The sequence below is a fragment of the Phalangium opilio genome, unplaced genomic scaffold (assembly GCF_054372755.1).
Source record: "Phalangium opilio isolate 3A_F unplaced genomic scaffold, DU_Popi_V2 ptg001170l_1, whole genome shotgun sequence".
Lineage (NCBI taxonomy): Eukaryota > Metazoa > Arthropoda > Arachnida > Opiliones > Phalangiidae > Phalangium > Phalangium opilio.
Window position 1 is genome coordinate 9025883 of NW_028324255.1, and position 16350 is coordinate 9042232.

The window sequence follows — 16350 nt, forward strand, 5'->3', positions numbered from 1 at the left end:
AATTTATGTAAATTCTAATTCCAATTTTTACGGGAGTTCACCTCGCTTGAGCCCGGATAGCTCAGTCGGTAGAGCGTTAGGCTTTTAACCTAACGGTTAAGGGTTCGAGTCCCTGTTTGGGCGACTCTGTTTTTAAAGAGTCATCAATAATTTAAACTTCAGATCACTTAATTTCCAGTAAAATTATTTAAATTCTAATACCAATTATTACGGGAGTTCATTTCGTTTCAGGCCGGATAGCTCAGTCGGTAGAGTGTTAGGCTTTTAACCTAACGGTCCAGGGTTCGAGTACCTGTTCGGGCGATTCACTTTTTGAACATTCATAAAAATTTGAACTTCATATCATTTCTCTTGGAGTAAAATTATGAAAATTCTAATCCCAATAATTACGGGAGTTCACTTCGCTTGAGCCCGGATAGCTCAGTCGGTAGAGCGTTAGGCTTTTAACCTAATGGCCCAGGGTTCGAGTCCCTGATCGGACGATTCTGTTTTTAAAGAATCATCAATAATTTAAACTTCAGATCGTTTCACTTTCAATAAATTTATGTAAATTCTAATTCCAATTTTTACGGGAGTTCACCTCGCTTGAGCCCGGATAGCTCAGTCGGTAGAGCGTTAGGCTTTTAACCTAACGGTTAAGGGGTCGAGTCCCTGTTTGGGCGACTCTGTTTTTAAAGAATCATCAATAATTTAAACTTCAGATCACTTAATTTCCAGTAAAATTATTTAAATTCTAATCCCAATTATTACGGGAGTTCATGTCGTTTCAGCCCCGATCGCTCAGTCGGTAGAGCGTTAAGCCTTCAACCTAACGGTCCAGGGTTCGCGTCCCTGTTCGGGCGACTCTGTTTTTGAAGAATCATCAATAATTTAAACTTCAGATCATTTAATTTCCAGTAAAATAATTTAAATTCTAATCCTAATTATTACGGGAGTTCATTTCGTTTCAGCCCGGATAGCTCAGTCGGTAGAGCGATAAGCCTTCAACCTAACGGTCCAGGGTTCGAGTCCCTGTTCGGGCGACTCTGTTTTTGAAGAATCATCAATAATTTAAACTTCAGATCACTTAATTTCCAGTAAAATTATTTAAATTCTAATCCCAATTATTACGGGAGTTCATATCGTTTCAGCCCGGATAGCTCAGTCGGTAGAGCGTTAGGCTTTTAAGCTAACGGTCCAGGGTTCGAGTACCTGTTCGGGCGATTCACTTTTTGAACATTCATAAAAATTTGAACTTCATATCATTTCTCTTGGAGTAAAATTATGAAAATTCTAATCCCAATTATTACGGGAGTTCACCTCGCTTGAGCCCGGATAGCTCAGTCGGTAGAGCGTTAGGCTTTTAACCTAACGGCCCAATGTTCGAGTCCCTGATCGAACGATTCTGTTTTTAAAGAATCATCAATAATTTAAACTTCAGATCGTTTACCTTTCAATAAATTTATGTAAATTCTAATTCCAATTTTTACGGGAGTTCACCTCGCTTGAGCCCGGATAGCTCAGTCGGTAGAGCGTTAGGCTTTTAACCTAACGGTTAAGGGTTCGAGTCCCTGTTTGGGCGACTCTGTTTTTAAAGAATCATCAATAATTTAAACTTCAGATCACTTAATTTCCAGTAAAATTATTTAAATTCTAATCCCAATTATTACGGGAGTTCATGTCGTTTCAGCTCGGATCGCTCAGTCGGTAGAGCGTTAAGCCTTCAACCTAACGGTCCAGGGTTCGCGCCCCTGTTCGGGCGACTCTGTTTTTGAAGAATCATCAATAATTTAAACTTCAGATCATTTAATTTCCAAAAAAATAATTTAAATTCTAATCCTAATTATTACGGGAGTTCATTTCGTTTAAGCCCGGATAGCTCAGTCGGTAGAGCGTTAAGCCTTCAACCTAACGGTCCAGGGTTCCAGTCCCTGTTCGGGCGACTCTGTTTTTGAAGAATCGTCAATAATTTAAACTTCAGATCGTTTCACTTTCAATAAATTTATGTAAATTCTAATTCCAATTATTACGGGAGTTCACCTCGCTTGAGCCCGGATAGCTCAGTCGGTAGAGCGTTAGGCTTGTAACCTAACGGTCCAGGGTTCTAGTCCCTGTTCGGGCGATTCGTTTTTTGAACATTCATAAATATTTAAACTTCAGATCATTTCACTTTCAATAAATTTATGTAAATTCTAATTCCAATTTTTACGGGAGTTCACCTCGCTTGAGCCCGGATAGCTCAGTCGGTAGAGCGTTAGGCTTTTAACCTAACGGTTAAGGGTTCGAGTCCCTGTTTTGGCGACTCTGTTTTTAAAGAATCATCAATAATTTAAACTTCAGATCACTTAATTTCCAGTAAAATTATTTAAATTCTAATCCCAATTATTACGGGAGTTAATTTCGTTTAAGGCCGGATAGCTCAGTCGGTAGAGTGTTAGGTTTTTAACCTAACGGTCCAGGGTTCGAGTACCTGTTCGGGCGATTCACTTTTTGAACATTCATAAAAATTTGAACTTCATATCATTTCTCTTGGAGTAAAATTATGAAAATTCTAATCCCAATTATTACGGGAGTTCACTTCGCTTGAGCCCGGATAGCTCAGTCGGTAGAGCGTTAGGCTTTTAACCTAATGGCCCAGGGTTCGAGTCCCTGATCGGACGATTCTGTTTTTAAAGAATCATCAATAATTTAAACTTCAGATCACTTAATTTCCAGTAAAATTATTTAAATTCTAATCCCAATTATTACGGGAGTTCATATCGTCTCAGCCCGGATAGCTCAGTCGGTAGAGCGTTAGGCTTTTAAGCTAACGGTCCAGGGTTCGAGTACCTGTTCGGGCGATTCACTTTTTGAACATTCATAAAAATTTGAACTTCATATCATTTCTCTTGGAGTAAAATTATGAAAATTCTAATCCCAATTTTTACGGGAGTTCACCTCGCTTGAGCCCGGATAGCTCAGTCGGTAGAGCGTTAGGCTTTTAACCTAACGGCCCAATGTTCGAGTCCCTGATCGGACGATTCTGTTTTTAAAGAATCATCAATAATTTAAACTTCAGATCGTTTACCTTTCAATAAATTTATGTAAATTCTAATTCCAATTTTTACGGGAGTTCACCTCGCTTGAGCCCGGATAGCTCAGTCGGTAGAGCGTTAGGCTTTTAACCTAACGGTTAAGGGTTCGAGTCCCTTTTTGGGCGACTCTGTTTTTAAAGAATCATCAATAATTTAAACTTCAGATCACTTAATTTCCAGTAAAATTATTTAAATTCTAATCCCAATTATTACGGGAGTTCATTTCGTTTAAGGCCGGATAGCTCAGTCGGTAGAGTGTTAGGTTTTTAACCTAACGGTCCAGGGTTCAAGTACCTGTTCGGGCGATTCACTTTTTGAACATTCATAAAAATTTGAACTTCATATCATTTCTCTTGGAGTAAAATTATGAAAATTCTAATCCCAATTATTACGGGAGTTCACTTCGCTTGAGCCCGGATAGCTCAGTCGGTAGAGCGTTAGGCTTTTAACCTAATGGCCCAGGGTTCGAGTCCCTGATCGGACGATTCTGTTTTTAAAGAATCATCAATAATTTAAACTTCAGATCACTTAATTTCCAGTAAAATTATTTAAATTCTAATCCCAATTATTACGGGAGTTCATATCGTCTCAGCCCGGATAGCTCAGTCGGTAGAGCGTTAGGCTTTTAAGCTAACGGTCCAGGGTTCGAGTACCTGTTCGGGCGATTCACTTTTTGAACATTGATAAAAATTTGAACTTCATATCATTTCTCTTGGAGTAAAATTATGAAAATTCTAATCCCAATTTTTACGGGAGTTCACCTCGCTTGAGCCCGGATAGCTCAGTCGGTAGAGCGTTAGGCTTTTAACCTAACGGCCCAATGTTCGAGTCCCTGATCGGACGATTCTGTTTTTAAAGAATCATCAATAATTTAAACTTCAGATCGTTTACCTTTCAATAAATTTATGTAAATTCTAATTCCAATTTTTACGGGAGTTCACCTCGCTTGAGCCCGGATAGCTCAGTCGGTAGAGCGTTAGGCTTTTAACCTAACGGTTAAGGGTTCGAGTCCCTGTTTGGGCGACTCTGTTTTTAAAGAATCATCAATAATTTAAACTTCAGATCACTTAATTTCCAGTAAAATTATTTAAATTCTAATCCCAATTATTACGGGAGTTCATGTCGTTTCAGCTCGGATCGCTCAGTCGGTAGAGCGTTAAGCCTTCAACCTAACGGTCCAGGGTTCGCGCCCCTGTTCGGGCGACTCTGTTTTTGAAGAATCATCAATAATTTAAACTTCAGATCATTTAATTTCCAAAAAAATAATTTAAATTCTAATCCTAATTATTACGGGAGTTCATTTCGTTTAAGCCCGGATAGCTCAGTCGGTAGAGCGTTAAGCCTTCAACCTAACGGTCCAGGGTTCCAGTCCCTGTTCGGGCGACTCTGTTTTTGAAGAATCGTCAATAATTTAAACTTCAGATCGTTTCACTTTCAATAAATTTATGTAAATTCTAATTCCAATTATTACGGGAGTTCACCTCGCTTGAGCCCGGATAGCTCAGTCGGTAGAGCGTTAGGCTTGTAACCTAACGGTCCAGGGTTCTAGTCCCTGTTCGGGCGATTCGTTTTTTGAACATTCATAAACATTTAAACTTCAGATCATTTCACTTTCAATAAATTTATGTAAATTCTAATTCCAATTTTTACGGGAGTTCACCTCGCTTGAGCCCGGATAGCTCAGTCGGTAGAGCGTTAGGCTTTTAACCTAACGGTTAAGGGTTCGAGTCCCTGTTTTGGCGACTCTGTTTTTAAAGAATCATCAATAATTTAAACTTCAGATCACTTAATTTCCAGTAAAATTATTTAAATTCTAATCCCAATTATTACGGGAGTTCATTTCGTTTAAGGCCGGATAGCTCAGTCAGTAGAGTGTTAGGCTTTTAACCTAACGGTCCAGGGTTCGAGTACCTGTTCGGGCGATTTACTTTTTGAACATTCATAAAAATTTGAACTTCATATCATTTCTCTTGGAGTAAAATTATGAAAATTCTAATCCCAATTATTACGGGAGTTCACCTCGCTTGAGCCCGGATAGCTCAGTCTTTAGAGCGTTAGGCTTTTAACCTAACGGCCCAGGGTTCGTGTCCCTGATCGGACGATTCTGTTTTTAAAGAATCATCAATAATTTAAACTTCAGATCGTTTACCTTTCAATAAATTTATGTAAATTCTAATTCCAATTTTTTACGGGAGTTCACCTCGCTTGAGCCCGGATAGCTCAGTCGGTAGAGCGTTAGGCTTTTAACCTAACGGTTAAGGGTTCGAGTCCCTGTTTGGGCGACTCTGTTTTTAAAGAATCATCAATAATTTAAACTTCAGATCACTTAATTTCCTGTAAAATTATTTAAATTCTAATCCCAATTATTACGGGAGTTCATGTCGTTTCAGCCCGGATCGCTCAGTCGGTAGAGCGTTAAGCCTTCAACGTAACGGTCCAGGGTTCGAGTCCCTGTTCGGGCGACTCTGTTTTTGAAGAATCATCAATAATTTAAACTTCAGATCACTTAATTTCCAGTAAAATTATTTAAATTCTAATCCCAATTATTACGGGAGTTCATATCGTTTCAGCCCGGATAGCTCAGTCGGTAGAGCGTTAGGCTTTTAAGTAAACGGTCCAGGGTTCGAGTCCCTGTTCGGGCGATTCGTTTTTTGAACATTCATAAACATTTGAACTTCAGATCATTTCACTTTCAATAAATTTATGTAAATTCTAATTCCAATTTTTTACGGGAGTTCACCTCGCTTGAGCCCGGATAGCTCAGTCGGTAGAGCGTTAGGCTGTTAACCTAACGGTTAAGGGTTCGAGTCCCTGTTTGGGCGACTCTCTTTTTAAAGAATCATCAATAATTTAAACTTCAGATCACTTAATTTCCAGTAAAATTATTTAAATTCTAATCCCAATTATTACGGGAGTTCATGTCGTTTCAGCCCGGATCGCTCAGTCGGTAGAGCGTTAAGCCTTCAACCTAACGGTCCAGGGTTCGCGCCCCTGTTCGGGCGACTCTGTTTTTGAAGAATCATCAATAATTTAAACTTCAGATCATTTAATTTCCAGTAAAATAATTTAAATTCTAATCCTAATTATTACGGGAGTTCATTTCGTTTCAGCCCGGATAGCTCAGTCGGTAGAGCGTTAAGCCTTCAACCTAACGGTCCAGGGTTCCAGTCCCTGTTCGGGCGACTCTGTCTTTGAAGAATCGTCAATAATTTAAACTTCAGATCGTTTCACTTTCAATAAATTTATGTAAATTCTAATTCCAATTATTACGGGAGTTCACCTCGCTTGAGCCCGGATAGCTCAGTCGGTAGAGCGTTAGGCTTGTAACCTAACGGTCCAGGGTTCGAATCCCTGTTCGGGCGATTCGTTTTTTGAACATTCATAAACATTTAAACTTCAGATCATTTCACTTTCAATAAATTTATGTAAATTCTAATTCCAATTTTTACGGGAGTTCACCTCGCTTGAGCCCGGATAGCTCAGTCGGTAGAGCGTTAGGCTTTTAACCTAACGGTTAAGGGTTCGAGTCCCTGTTTGAACGACTCTGTTTTTAAAGAATCATCAGTAATTTAAACTTCAGATCACTTAATTTCCAGTAAAATTATTTAAATTCTAATCCCAATTATTACGGGAGTTCATGTCGTTTCAGCCCGGATCGCTCAGTCGGTAGAGCGTTAAGCCTTCAACCTAACGGTCCAGGGTTCGCGTCCCTGTTCGGGCGACTCTGTTTTTGAAGAATCGTCAATAATTTAAACTTCAGATCGTTTCACTTTCAATAAATTTATGTAAATTCTAATTCCAATTATTACGGGAGTTCACCTCGCTTGAGCGCGGATAGCTCAGTCGGAAGAGCGTTAGGCTTTTAACCTAACGGTTAAGGGTTCGAGTCCCTGTTTGGGCGACTCTGTTTTTAAAGAATCATCAATATTTTAAACTTTAGATCACTTAATTTCCAGTAAAATTATTTAAATTCTAATCCCAATTATTACGGGAGTTCACCTCGCTTGAGCCCGGATAGCTCAGTCGGTAGAGCGTTAGGCTTTTAACCTAACGGTTAAGGGTTCGAGTCCCTGTTTGGGCGACTCTGTTTTTAAAGAATCATCAATAATTTAAACTTCAGATCACTTTATTTCCAGTAAAATTATTTAAATTCTAATCCCAATTAATACGGGAGTTCATGTCGTTTCAGCCCGGATCGCTCAGTCGGTAGAGCGTTAAGCCTTCAACGTAACGGTCCAGGGTTCGCGCCCCTGTTCGGGCGACTCTGTTTTTGAAGAATCATCAATAATTTAAACTTCAGATCATTTAATTTCCAGTAAAATAATTTAAATTCTAATCCTAATTATTACGGGAGTTCATTTCGTTTCAGCCCGGATAGCTCAGTCGGTAGAGCGTTAAGCCTTCAACCTAACGGTCCAGGGTTCCAGTCCCTGTTCGGGCGACTCTGTTTTTAAAGAATCATCAATATTTTAAACTTTAGATCACTTAATTTCCAGTAAAATTATTTAAATTCTAATCCCAATTATTACGGGAGTTCACCTCGCTTGAGCCCGGATAGCTCAGTCGGTAGAGTGTTAGGCTTTTAACCTAACGGTCCAGCGTTCGAGTACCTGTTCGGGCGATTTACTTTTTGAACATTCATAAAAATTTGAACTTCATATAATTTCTCTTGGAGTAAAATTATGAAAATTCTAATCCCAATTATTACGGGAGTTCACCTCGCTTGAGCCCGGATAGCTCAGTCGGTAGAGCGTTAGGCTTTTAACCTAACGGCCCAGGGTTCGAGTCCCTGATCGGACGATTCTGTTTTTAAAGAATCATCAATAATTTAAACTTCAGATCGTTTACCTTTCAATAAATTTATGTAAATTCTAATTCCAATTTTTACGGGAGTTCACCTCGCTTGAGCCCGAATAGCTCAGTCGGTAGAGCGTTAGGCTTTTAACCTAACGGTTAAGGGTTCGAGTCCCTGTTTGGGCGACTCTGTTTTTGAAGAATCATCAATAATTTAAACTTCAGATCATTTAATTTCCAGTAAAATAATTTAAATTCTAATCCTAATTATTACGGGAGTTCATTTCGTTTCAGCCCGGATAGCTCAGTCGGTAGAGCGTTAAGCCTTCAACCTAACGGTCCAGGGTTCGAGTCCCTGTTCGGGCGACTCTGTTTTTGAAGAATCATCAATAATTTAAACTTCAGATCACTTAATTTCCAGTAAATTTATTTAAATTCTAATCCCAATTATTACGGGAGTTCATATCGTTTCAGCCCGGATAGCTCAGTCGGTAGAGCGTTAGGCTTTTAAGTAAACGGTCCAGGGTTCGAGTCCCTGTTCGGGCGATTCGTTTTTTCAACATTCATAAACATTTGAACTTCAGATCATTTCACTTTCAATAAATTTATGTAAATTATAATTCCAATTTTTACGGGAGTTCACCTCGCTTGAGCCCGGATAGCTCAGTCGGTAGAGCGTTAGGCTTTTAACCTAACGGTTAAGGGTTCGAGTCCCTGTTTTGGCGACTCTGTTTTTAAAGAATCATCAATAATTTAAACTTCAGATCACTTAATTTCCAGTAAAATTATTTAAATTCTAATCCCAATTATTACGGGAGTTCATTTCGTTTAAGGCCGGATAGCTCAGTCGGTAGAGTGTTAGGCTTTTAACCTAACGGTTCAGGGTTCGAGTACCTGTTCGGGCGATTTACTTTTTGAACATTCATAAAAATTTGAACTTCATATCATTTCTCTTGGAGTAAAATTATGAAAATTCTAATCCCAATTATTACTGGAGTTCACCTCGCTTGAGCCCGGATAGCTCATTCGGTAGAGCGTTAGGCTTTTAACCTAACGGCCCAGGGTTCGAGTCCCTGATCGGACGATTCTGTTTTTAAAGAATCATCAATAATTTAAACTTCAGATCGTTTACCTTTCAATAAATTTATGTAAATTCTAATTCCAATTTTTACGGGAGTTCACCTCGCTTGAGCCCGAATAGCTCAGTCGGTAGAGCGTTAGGCTTTTAACCTAACGGTTAAGGGTTCGAGTCCCTGTTTGGGCGACTCAGTTTTTGAAGAATCATCAATAATTTAAACTTCAGATCATTTAATTTCCAGTAAAATAATTTAAATTCTAATCCTAATTATTACGGGAGTTCATTTCGTTTCAGCCCGGATAGCTCAGTCGGTAGAGCGTTAAGCCTTCAACCTAACGGTCCAGGGTTCGAGTCCCTGTTCGGGCGACTCTGTTTTTGAAGAATCATCAATAATTTAAACTTCAGATCACTTAATTTCCAGTAAAATTATTTAAATTCTAATCCCAATTATTACGGGAGTTCATATCGTTTCAGCCCGGATAGCTCAGTCGGTAGAGCGTTAGGCTTTTAAGTAAACGGTCCAGGGTTCGAGTCCCTGTTCGGGCGATTCGTTTTTTCAACATTCATAAACATTTGAACTTCAGATCATTTCACTTTCAATAAATTTATGTAAATTATAATTCCAATTTTTACGGGAGTTCACCTCGCTTGAGCCCGGATAGCTCAGTCGGTAGAGCGTTAGGCTTTTAACCTAACGGTTAAGGGTTCGAGTCCCTGTTTGGGCGACTCTGTTTTTAAAGAATCATCAATAATTTAAACTTCAGATCACTTAATTTCCTGTAAAATTATTTAAATTCTAATCCCAATTATTACGGGAGTTGTCATAGACATGACTTAAGTTTATTAAAGCTACTTATAAGTTTTCTTTAATTGTTTTCTTTCGTTGGCTGTTCTTAATTGTAGAAGATACTCATTTCTCCAACGGTTCCATATTTGATCAAGTAAAGACTGACGATACTTTAATCTCTTATTAAGCTCTTGGTTTGTTGCGGATGTGGGTTCTGTTGTTTCAAATTTTCGAGAGGGTAGTGAAGTTGTTCTTGTTCCCAATAGGAAATTGTTCGGAGTTAATGGGGAGGGTTCATCAGCGTCATTGTAAACAAAGGTTATCGGTCTTGAGTTTAAAATAGACTCCGTTTCAATGAGTAGCGTTTCTAATTCTTCATATTTCAATGAAGCTCGACCCAGTACTTTTTTGAGCGCTAACTTGGTTGACTGTATGAGACGCTCGTAAAAGCCACCATGCCATGGTGCCTTTTCTACTATTGGTTTCCACGTAACTCCGCGATTACCGAAATAATCTAAGACTTCTGGGTGTTTTAAATTTTTGTAAATTTCTTTTAAATCTGATTCTGCTCTTTTGAACGTTTTAGCGTTATCGGAGTAGATTACACGTGGCATGCCACGACGCGCTATGAAACGCCTAAACGCCAATAAAAATTTCTCTGTAGTTAAATCACTAACTAGTTCTAAATGTACTGACCGAGTAACCGCGCACGTTAGAAGCGCGATATAGCACTTTATTGTAGTTCTTTTGCCCGTTTGTAGGTAAAGTGGTCCTCCAAAATCTACTCCTGTTATTTCGAAACTTTGTGCTTGGGTTATTCGGTCTTCTGGCAAAGGTGCTACAGTCATCTGTGCTGGTTTTGATGAAAACCGCTTACAAGTTCCGCAACGCTGAATTATTCTTTTGGCCATTTGACGACCTCGCGTTATCCAATACTTTTCGCGTATGGACGTTAATATGTCGCTTACGCCAGCATGCATCTTTGACTTATGGTGGTACCACGCTATTAGTTCAGAGAGACGACTTTTTTCGGGTAAGATCCAAGGGTGTTTTTGGCGATACGCAAATTGACTTTTGTCAAGACGACCTCTCAATTGCAAAAGTCCGTCCTTGTCTAATTGAGGTCCTAAGTTCAGAATTTTTGAATTATTTGCCAACGGTTGATTACTTGTCAATCTGCTAATTTCATCAGCGAAGTATTCACTCTGTTCTTGTTTAATAAGCGTTTTCTCGCCTTTTGCAATTTCCTCCGCATTCAGTGGACCTTTTATTTTGTCTTTTGGTTTTCGACAATTTTCAATAAATCTCCAAATCCAAGCAACCGTCCTAAGAACCCTAAGAAAGTTACTAAATCTTGATAAATCAATTAACAAGTCCTTTGGTTTGCAGATTAGAGGAGCTTGAAAACTTGACAACATTTCTTCTTTGACGTCTTCTGAACTTGGTTCTTCAAAGCTTGACATAGGCCATTGTTCTTCTTCTAATTTTAGCCAGTTAGGTCCTTCGAACCACAATTGGTTTTCTATTAATTCCATAGCCCTTTTTCCTCTGGTAGGCATGTCCGCAGGGTTCTCTGATCCTTTTACGTGATTCCATTGGCTAATTTCTGTCAAACTGTGAATCTCTGCCACTCTTTTTGCACGAAAGGCCTATAAATTCTAGAAGAGCCCCTGATCCAATATAAGGCGATTGACGAGTCCAACCAAAAGCATACTTTATCTATCTTCATATTTAGATTTGTTTGCAAATAATTCGCCAGCCGAGCTCCTATTAAAGCTCCCATTAGTTCAAGTCTTGGAATTTTCATCTCCTTTATTGGGGCAACGTATGATTTGGAAGATATAAATGCTATATTTATTTCTTCGTTTGTTGTTACGAATCGCAGATAAGCCGCTGCCGCGTATGCCCTTTCACTCGCATCGCAAAACACGTGAAGCGATATTTCTTTAATTAAGCATTCTTCAGTTCCATTAAAATAATGCCTGCCAATTGATATCGAGGATATATCTAGTAGCTCTCGGCACCACTTGTCAAACGTGTGTGCAAATCTTGGATTCAGTTCTTCGTCCCATTTTTTATCTTCCTTCCACAAGTCCTGAATAAGCAACTTTAGCCTTATTACATAAGGAGACAAAAATCCAATTGGATCAAAAATCCTGGCTACACTGTTAAAAAATGTTGTCCAAAATTGGATGTAAATGGATCCAAACGGCTGACTCTGAGACAGCACAGTTTTTCGTCTATTTTTGGATAACATAATTTGTGTCCAAAAAGGGACGATCAAATGATAAGCCAGATTTGGAGTCTCATCCAAAATTGGATCCAGAATCATCTATTAAGGGATCAATTATTACCCAGAAATGGTCAGGATGTTATCCAATTTTTACGCAAGTGGGCAAAAATGTACTAGTATCCTCCCAATATTGGACTAACATCAAGCCAATATTGGACTAATATCAAGCCGATATTGGACTATTATCTAGCCAATATTGGACTAATATCAAGCCAATATTGGACTAATATCAAGCCAATATTGGACTAATATCGAGCTCATATTGGACTAATATCGAGCCCATATTGGACTAATATCGAGCCCATATTGGACTAGTATCGAGCCCATATTTGACTAATATCGAGCCCATATTGGACTAATATCGAGCCCATATTGGACTAATATCGAGCCCATATTGGACTAATATCGAGCCCATGTTGGACTAATATCGAGCCCATGTTGGACTAATATCGAGCCCATGTTGGACTAATATCGAGCCCATATTGGTGTAATACCTAACCAACATTGGACAAATGTCGAAAAATATTGGGCTCATATGAAGCCAATATGGATGCTAGATTCTTTACTTCACCGAGTGATGTATGCTATGGAGAGGTTCAGTTCTCGACGTATCCATCTGTCTTTGTGTGTGTCTGTCTGTTGTTACACCCCAAGAGATAGCTTTCGCAGATTCCTAATCTGAACAAAAGTGTTCTCAATTTCACTGTTCAAGTGATCAAAATTCACAGTTAACGGAATTGTAGAATATTGGAAAACTGTACAACCGCAGGTATGTACATTGACCACTATTCTCTTTTCTGTTAACCCCAATCTAACTACACCATTTTATGGTGATTTAGACACTCGCGAAAGAGGCATATTCTAGGAGTCAAACGTCAATAATAGCTAGGTTCAAATGATAATAGGGAAAACCTCTCTTAAAACGTTACAACTAAAAGTATGATAAGTAACTCTCGAATAAAATAAATAATATCAAATAATTTTAATAAAATATTTGAGAAAAACCTATCTTAACCAAAAAATCTGTAGTCAAAGTTTATACAGGACGAGTAATGAAGATTAGGTCACTAAATACATTTCATAGTTTATATAAAGCGAGTAATTAAGACATGAAGCTCTTTCCAAAGTTAATGTATGACGAGTATTGATATCGTTAGTTAATAAAAACGGAATAAAGAAGTCTTTGAGGTAAATGACCAAAAGATTTTTCAAGCGTGACTCTCTGAAATATTGTAGGGGAATGGATTTTTACCTCTCTGGGGAAAGGCTTTCGTGTCTGTGTTTTGATTTAACTTCTGCAATTGCTTATCAATAAAGAGAAATGATTGATGAGAAATAGGTAAATATTTATGTAGGCGATCCTCAAATATCATTTCGCTCCCCTTTTTACATCAACCCTTTTATATACCTTAACCCCTCTTTGTTCGAGTTTTGGGTGTATATGTTGAGATATGGATCCGTTTCGCACCAAGAATCGAAGGCATGCATTTTTGGATTAAAGCTACCATTTTTGGACCTTTACACCACTTCCCATCCAAATTTGGACTATTCGTGCAAATTTGGATAGTTTTAGCACCAAGAATCGAAAGCATCCATTTTTGGATTAAAGCTTCCATTTTTGGACCCTTAGATCACTTGCCATCCAAATTTGGATTACTTTGTGCAAAATTGGACAGTCATTGGACTCACTTTTCTAACAGTGTACGGTTTGCAATACACCTCGCTTGGTTCTGGGTACATTGCTTATAAATTCCTTTACCGACGAAAGATCAAAAATAAATTCATCGTTTCTCGAGTCCCATTTGAGTCCCAAAACCTTCTGTACTTTTTCCGTTGACTGATTAAAATCGATGGTTGAATTTTCCACGTAGTCCTGTCCTTCTTCACGCCATTTATCTTCTAATTCCTTTGAATTTGTGGTCCATTTTCTAATATTCATTCTTGCTTCTCTTAAGATTAGCTTCACCTCTCTTGCAATTATTGCAGCTTGTTCCACATCTGCAGCGCCAGAGACCAAATCATCCACATAAAGTCCATCTTTTAATTTCTTGCATATCTCTGGTTTACTTTCTTCATACTTTGCAATGTGATGTCGGAGAGTTGCCGCAAGAAGAAACGGACTCGATTTTGCTCCAAAGGGAACGCGTGCTATTCTCATCGTTTGAAATTCAATTGATTGCAGGTCATTCATCCAAAGAAAAAGTACAGCATTACGATCTTTCGGGTTCAGCGAGATTTGGAGAAAAGCTTTCTCAATGTCTGCTGTAAAGGCTATCTTGTTTTCGCGAAACTGTAACAATACCTTCAATAAATCTGGGTTGAGATTTGGGCCTGAAGAGAGGCAGTCGTTTAAACTGGGCGCTCCCTGTGCGCATGACGATCCATCGTGTACGATACGTAACTTTGTGGTATCATGATCGGGCCTTATTACGGGTTGGTGAGGTAAGTAAAACCTAGGTCCATCTAGATTTGTTTCTTCATTAACTACCTCTATAATTCCTTGATTCAATTGTTCCTGAATTACTGCCCGGTAATTTTCATATAATCCAGGGTCCGATCGAAAGCGTTTACGTAATTTTTCTGTGCGCCGTACCGCAATGTCGTAGTTGTCCTTTAAATACTCCAAATTTTCGTTCCATGGCAAACATACTTCGTAGCGTCCTTCGTCATCTTGTTTAATGGTATTGTTGAAATTGTGCAATACTTCGTCATCCAAAATTTTCTTAGGCTCAATTTCTCGTATGCCTAACGAGTCCAGCTCCCAAAAGGCTTTAATTTGACAGGATGCCTTTTGTGCTTCCGTTATGATTAAGGCCGTTGTTACAACGTTTTCTGCGATACAAAGAGAGGGTGCGGGACCCCTCCCTTGAATTGTCCACCCAAAAATAGTTTCAACCGCTGCTAATCCCTTTTGCAATGACTGAACGTTTCCAGTGTTTATTTCCCAAAGAAAATCCGACGCGAGAAGTAAATCTAACTCTCCTGGTTCCTTTCCTACATCCTTGGGTTCTTCAGCTAGCTGATATCCTAGTTCTGTTAACTTGTTAACTTGTCCCTCATCTGGTAACGTAATTACACCACTACAAATGTAGGGTATTTCGCAAGCTTGTACTGTTATTTGTAAGGATGGGTCTTTTGTATTTTGAAGGTTCACTTCTACTATACGCGTTACTTTTGTAGTCGGGTTAGGATCTCCAAATCGATAAGAAGTCAAATTTTCTTCACCCACCTTTTTCAAATTCAATCGTTTAGAAACGTCTTCTTTAATGAAGGTTCTCTGAGCCCCGCCATCAATTAGAATTCTAGCTCTTAAAGAAGGGCCTCTTGTTCCATTGCTAAGGTTCACTTGCGCTGTTTGTAAATATATTTTTCTTCCGGAAATACTTGGGACTAAGTTAGTCAGTGCAGCTGACTTTTCAGATGTAGCGTGCGTTTTTAATTCAGTTGAAGACGCGGTACTTTCTCGTTCGATTTCTCTGTTAGACGCATGAACCTCTTTCTCCCTCATTTCTTCCCTTTTTTCACAAAGAGTAAAATGATGCCTGCGACCGCAGTATTTACAAGTTCTACGCCAATTTTTGCATCTTCTTGAAAAGTGATTATTTCCGAGACAAATAAAACACCGTTTCTTTTAATATATTTTACTCGCTCGTTCTTTCGGGGTGAGTTCTTCGCAGGTATTTTCCCCGTGTTCTTTACTCTCACAGTATAGACAGGCGCGTTTTTCTGTTATCACGTTCAAATTTGCCGCGGTTGGAATTTTATTTTTGATGCCGCTAAACACTTTTGCCTTTACTCCCGTCGTTTTCATCCCAGTTTGATCGTGGCTGCCCGCCGTTTCTAGTGACTTTCCTAGTGCATAAGCCATTTCTCTGCTCTCTACTTCTCGTTCTATAAATTTTAGCAGTTCCTCGCCGTCCATTGTTAGCTTTGCTGCCTTTCTTTGACGGGTGTAATCTAAAGCTATATCGCTAGGAATCCGTTCTAATAAGATATTCCATAAAAATCCGCTGAACTATTTTATATCTTCTCCTAGTGCTTTAAGGCTTCTTACTTCAATCTCGCATATATCATACAATTTTCTTAATGCCACGACATCCGATGAGCGTTTTACCGATGGTAAATTAAGAAGATTGCGCCTATGGTTCTGGATTATAGTATCTGTTTGACCAAAGCGATTTTTCAAAGTGATAATGGCTTCATCGTAATTAGCGTCCGTTAAATCATACCCCTTATAGCGTTTAAAGGTGGTCCCTCGAGATAAGATTTTAAATACGTCAATTTAATTGACTTAGCAATATCTGTCCTATCATGCACTGCAGTACTATACTGATTCCAAAACTTT

At 38.8% G+C, this 16350-nt stretch overlaps 1 protein-coding gene and 24 non-coding genes across 25 annotated transcripts; 24 read left to right on the plus strand and 1 right to left on the minus strand.

The window, feature by feature from the left end:
- The first annotated feature begins 50 nt into the window (after window positions 1-50).
- On the plus strand, window positions 51-123 carry TRNAK-UUU (transfer RNA lysine (anticodon UUU)). The gene has a single exon. It is a non-coding gene; the product is annotated as a tRNA-Lys (tRNA).
- Window positions 124-409: 286 nt separating this feature from the next.
- On the plus strand, window positions 410-482 carry TRNAK-UUU (transfer RNA lysine (anticodon UUU)). Its single transcript has one exon. It is a non-coding gene; the product is annotated as a tRNA-Lys (tRNA).
- Window positions 483-949: 467 nt separating this feature from the next.
- Window positions 950-1022, plus strand: TRNAE-UUC (transfer RNA glutamic acid (anticodon UUC)). The gene has a single exon. It is a non-coding gene; the product is annotated as a tRNA-Glu (tRNA).
- A 466-nt stretch (window positions 1023-1488) lies between these two features.
- TRNAK-UUU (transfer RNA lysine (anticodon UUU)) lies at window positions 1489-1561 on the plus strand. Its single transcript has one exon. It is a non-coding gene; the product is annotated as a tRNA-Lys (tRNA).
- Window positions 1562-1848: 287 nt separating this feature from the next.
- Window positions 1849-1921, plus strand: TRNAE-UUC (transfer RNA glutamic acid (anticodon UUC)). Its single transcript has one exon. It is a non-coding gene; the product is annotated as a tRNA-Glu (tRNA).
- Window positions 1922-2028: 107 nt separating this feature from the next.
- On the plus strand, window positions 2029-2101 carry TRNAT-UGU (transfer RNA threonine (anticodon UGU)). The gene has a single exon. It is a non-coding gene; the product is annotated as a tRNA-Thr (tRNA).
- Window positions 2102-2566: 465 nt separating this feature from the next.
- Window positions 2567-2639, plus strand: TRNAK-UUU (transfer RNA lysine (anticodon UUU)). Its single transcript has one exon. It is a non-coding gene; the product is annotated as a tRNA-Lys (tRNA).
- Window positions 2640-3105: 466 nt separating this feature from the next.
- Window positions 3106-3178, plus strand: TRNAK-UUU (transfer RNA lysine (anticodon UUU)). The gene has a single exon. It is a non-coding gene; the product is annotated as a tRNA-Lys (tRNA).
- A 286-nt stretch (window positions 3179-3464) lies between these two features.
- TRNAK-UUU (transfer RNA lysine (anticodon UUU)) lies at window positions 3465-3537 on the plus strand. The gene has a single exon. It is a non-coding gene; the product is annotated as a tRNA-Lys (tRNA).
- Window positions 3538-4003: 466 nt separating this feature from the next.
- Window positions 4004-4076, plus strand: TRNAK-UUU (transfer RNA lysine (anticodon UUU)). Its single transcript has one exon. It is a non-coding gene; the product is annotated as a tRNA-Lys (tRNA).
- A 287-nt stretch (window positions 4077-4363) lies between these two features.
- On the plus strand, window positions 4364-4436 carry TRNAE-UUC (transfer RNA glutamic acid (anticodon UUC)). The gene has a single exon. It is a non-coding gene; the product is annotated as a tRNA-Glu (tRNA).
- A 107-nt stretch (window positions 4437-4543) lies between these two features.
- TRNAT-UGU (transfer RNA threonine (anticodon UGU)) lies at window positions 4544-4616 on the plus strand. Its single transcript has one exon. It is a non-coding gene; the product is annotated as a tRNA-Thr (tRNA).
- Window positions 4617-5262: 646 nt separating this feature from the next.
- On the plus strand, window positions 5263-5335 carry TRNAK-UUU (transfer RNA lysine (anticodon UUU)). Its single transcript has one exon. It is a non-coding gene; the product is annotated as a tRNA-Lys (tRNA).
- A 107-nt stretch (window positions 5336-5442) lies between these two features.
- Window positions 5443-5515, plus strand: TRNAE-UUC (transfer RNA glutamic acid (anticodon UUC)). Its single transcript has one exon. It is a non-coding gene; the product is annotated as a tRNA-Glu (tRNA).
- Window positions 5516-6162: 647 nt separating this feature from the next.
- TRNAE-UUC (transfer RNA glutamic acid (anticodon UUC)) lies at window positions 6163-6235 on the plus strand. The gene has a single exon. It is a non-coding gene; the product is annotated as a tRNA-Glu (tRNA).
- A 107-nt stretch (window positions 6236-6342) lies between these two features.
- Window positions 6343-6415, plus strand: TRNAT-UGU (transfer RNA threonine (anticodon UGU)). Its single transcript has one exon. It is a non-coding gene; the product is annotated as a tRNA-Thr (tRNA).
- Window positions 6416-7061: 646 nt separating this feature from the next.
- On the plus strand, window positions 7062-7134 carry TRNAK-UUU (transfer RNA lysine (anticodon UUU)). Its single transcript has one exon. It is a non-coding gene; the product is annotated as a tRNA-Lys (tRNA).
- A 287-nt stretch (window positions 7135-7421) lies between these two features.
- On the plus strand, window positions 7422-7494 carry TRNAE-UUC (transfer RNA glutamic acid (anticodon UUC)). Its single transcript has one exon. It is a non-coding gene; the product is annotated as a tRNA-Glu (tRNA).
- Window positions 7495-7780: 286 nt separating this feature from the next.
- Window positions 7781-7853, plus strand: TRNAK-UUU (transfer RNA lysine (anticodon UUU)). Its single transcript has one exon. It is a non-coding gene; the product is annotated as a tRNA-Lys (tRNA).
- A 107-nt stretch (window positions 7854-7960) lies between these two features.
- Window positions 7961-8033, plus strand: TRNAK-UUU (transfer RNA lysine (anticodon UUU)). Its single transcript has one exon. It is a non-coding gene; the product is annotated as a tRNA-Lys (tRNA).
- A 107-nt stretch (window positions 8034-8140) lies between these two features.
- TRNAE-UUC (transfer RNA glutamic acid (anticodon UUC)) lies at window positions 8141-8213 on the plus strand. The gene has a single exon. It is a non-coding gene; the product is annotated as a tRNA-Glu (tRNA).
- An 825-nt stretch (window positions 8214-9038) lies between these two features.
- Window positions 9039-9111, plus strand: TRNAK-UUU (transfer RNA lysine (anticodon UUU)). The gene has a single exon. It is a non-coding gene; the product is annotated as a tRNA-Lys (tRNA).
- Window positions 9112-9218: 107 nt separating this feature from the next.
- Window positions 9219-9291, plus strand: TRNAE-UUC (transfer RNA glutamic acid (anticodon UUC)). The gene has a single exon. It is a non-coding gene; the product is annotated as a tRNA-Glu (tRNA).
- A 286-nt stretch (window positions 9292-9577) lies between these two features.
- On the plus strand, window positions 9578-9650 carry TRNAK-UUU (transfer RNA lysine (anticodon UUU)). The gene has a single exon. It is a non-coding gene; the product is annotated as a tRNA-Lys (tRNA).
- A 124-nt stretch (window positions 9651-9774) lies between these two features.
- LOC149585117 (uncharacterized) lies at window positions 9775-15513 on the minus strand. The gene is made up of 3 exons (XM_089863502.1): window positions 13765-15513; window positions 11427-11807; window positions 9775-11361 (listed from the first exon to the last, which is right to left on the minus strand). The coding sequence occupies exons 1-3, from the start codon at window positions 15511-15513 to the stop codon at window positions 9775-9777; spliced, it is 3717 nt and encodes a 1238-aa protein (XP_089719628.1).
- Window positions 15514-16350: the final 837 nt, after the last annotated feature.

What these genes read in the sequence shown, in the direction of transcription:
- LOC149585117 (XM_089863502.1), bottom strand. Translation starts at nt 15,513, where the DNA reads ATGAGGGAGAAAGAGGTTCATGCGTCTAACAGAGAAATCGAACGAGAA. An exon ending in TTATTTTTGATCTTTCGTCG is followed by an intron (nt 11,808 to 13,764) that starts GTAAAGGAATTT and finishes TTGCTTATTCAG; the next exon opens with GACTTGTGGAAGGAAGATAA. An exon ending in TAAATATGAAGATAGATAAA is followed by an intron (nt 11,362 to 11,426) that starts GTATGCTTTTGG and finishes TAGAATTTATAG; the next exon opens with GCCTTTCGTGCAAAAAGAGT.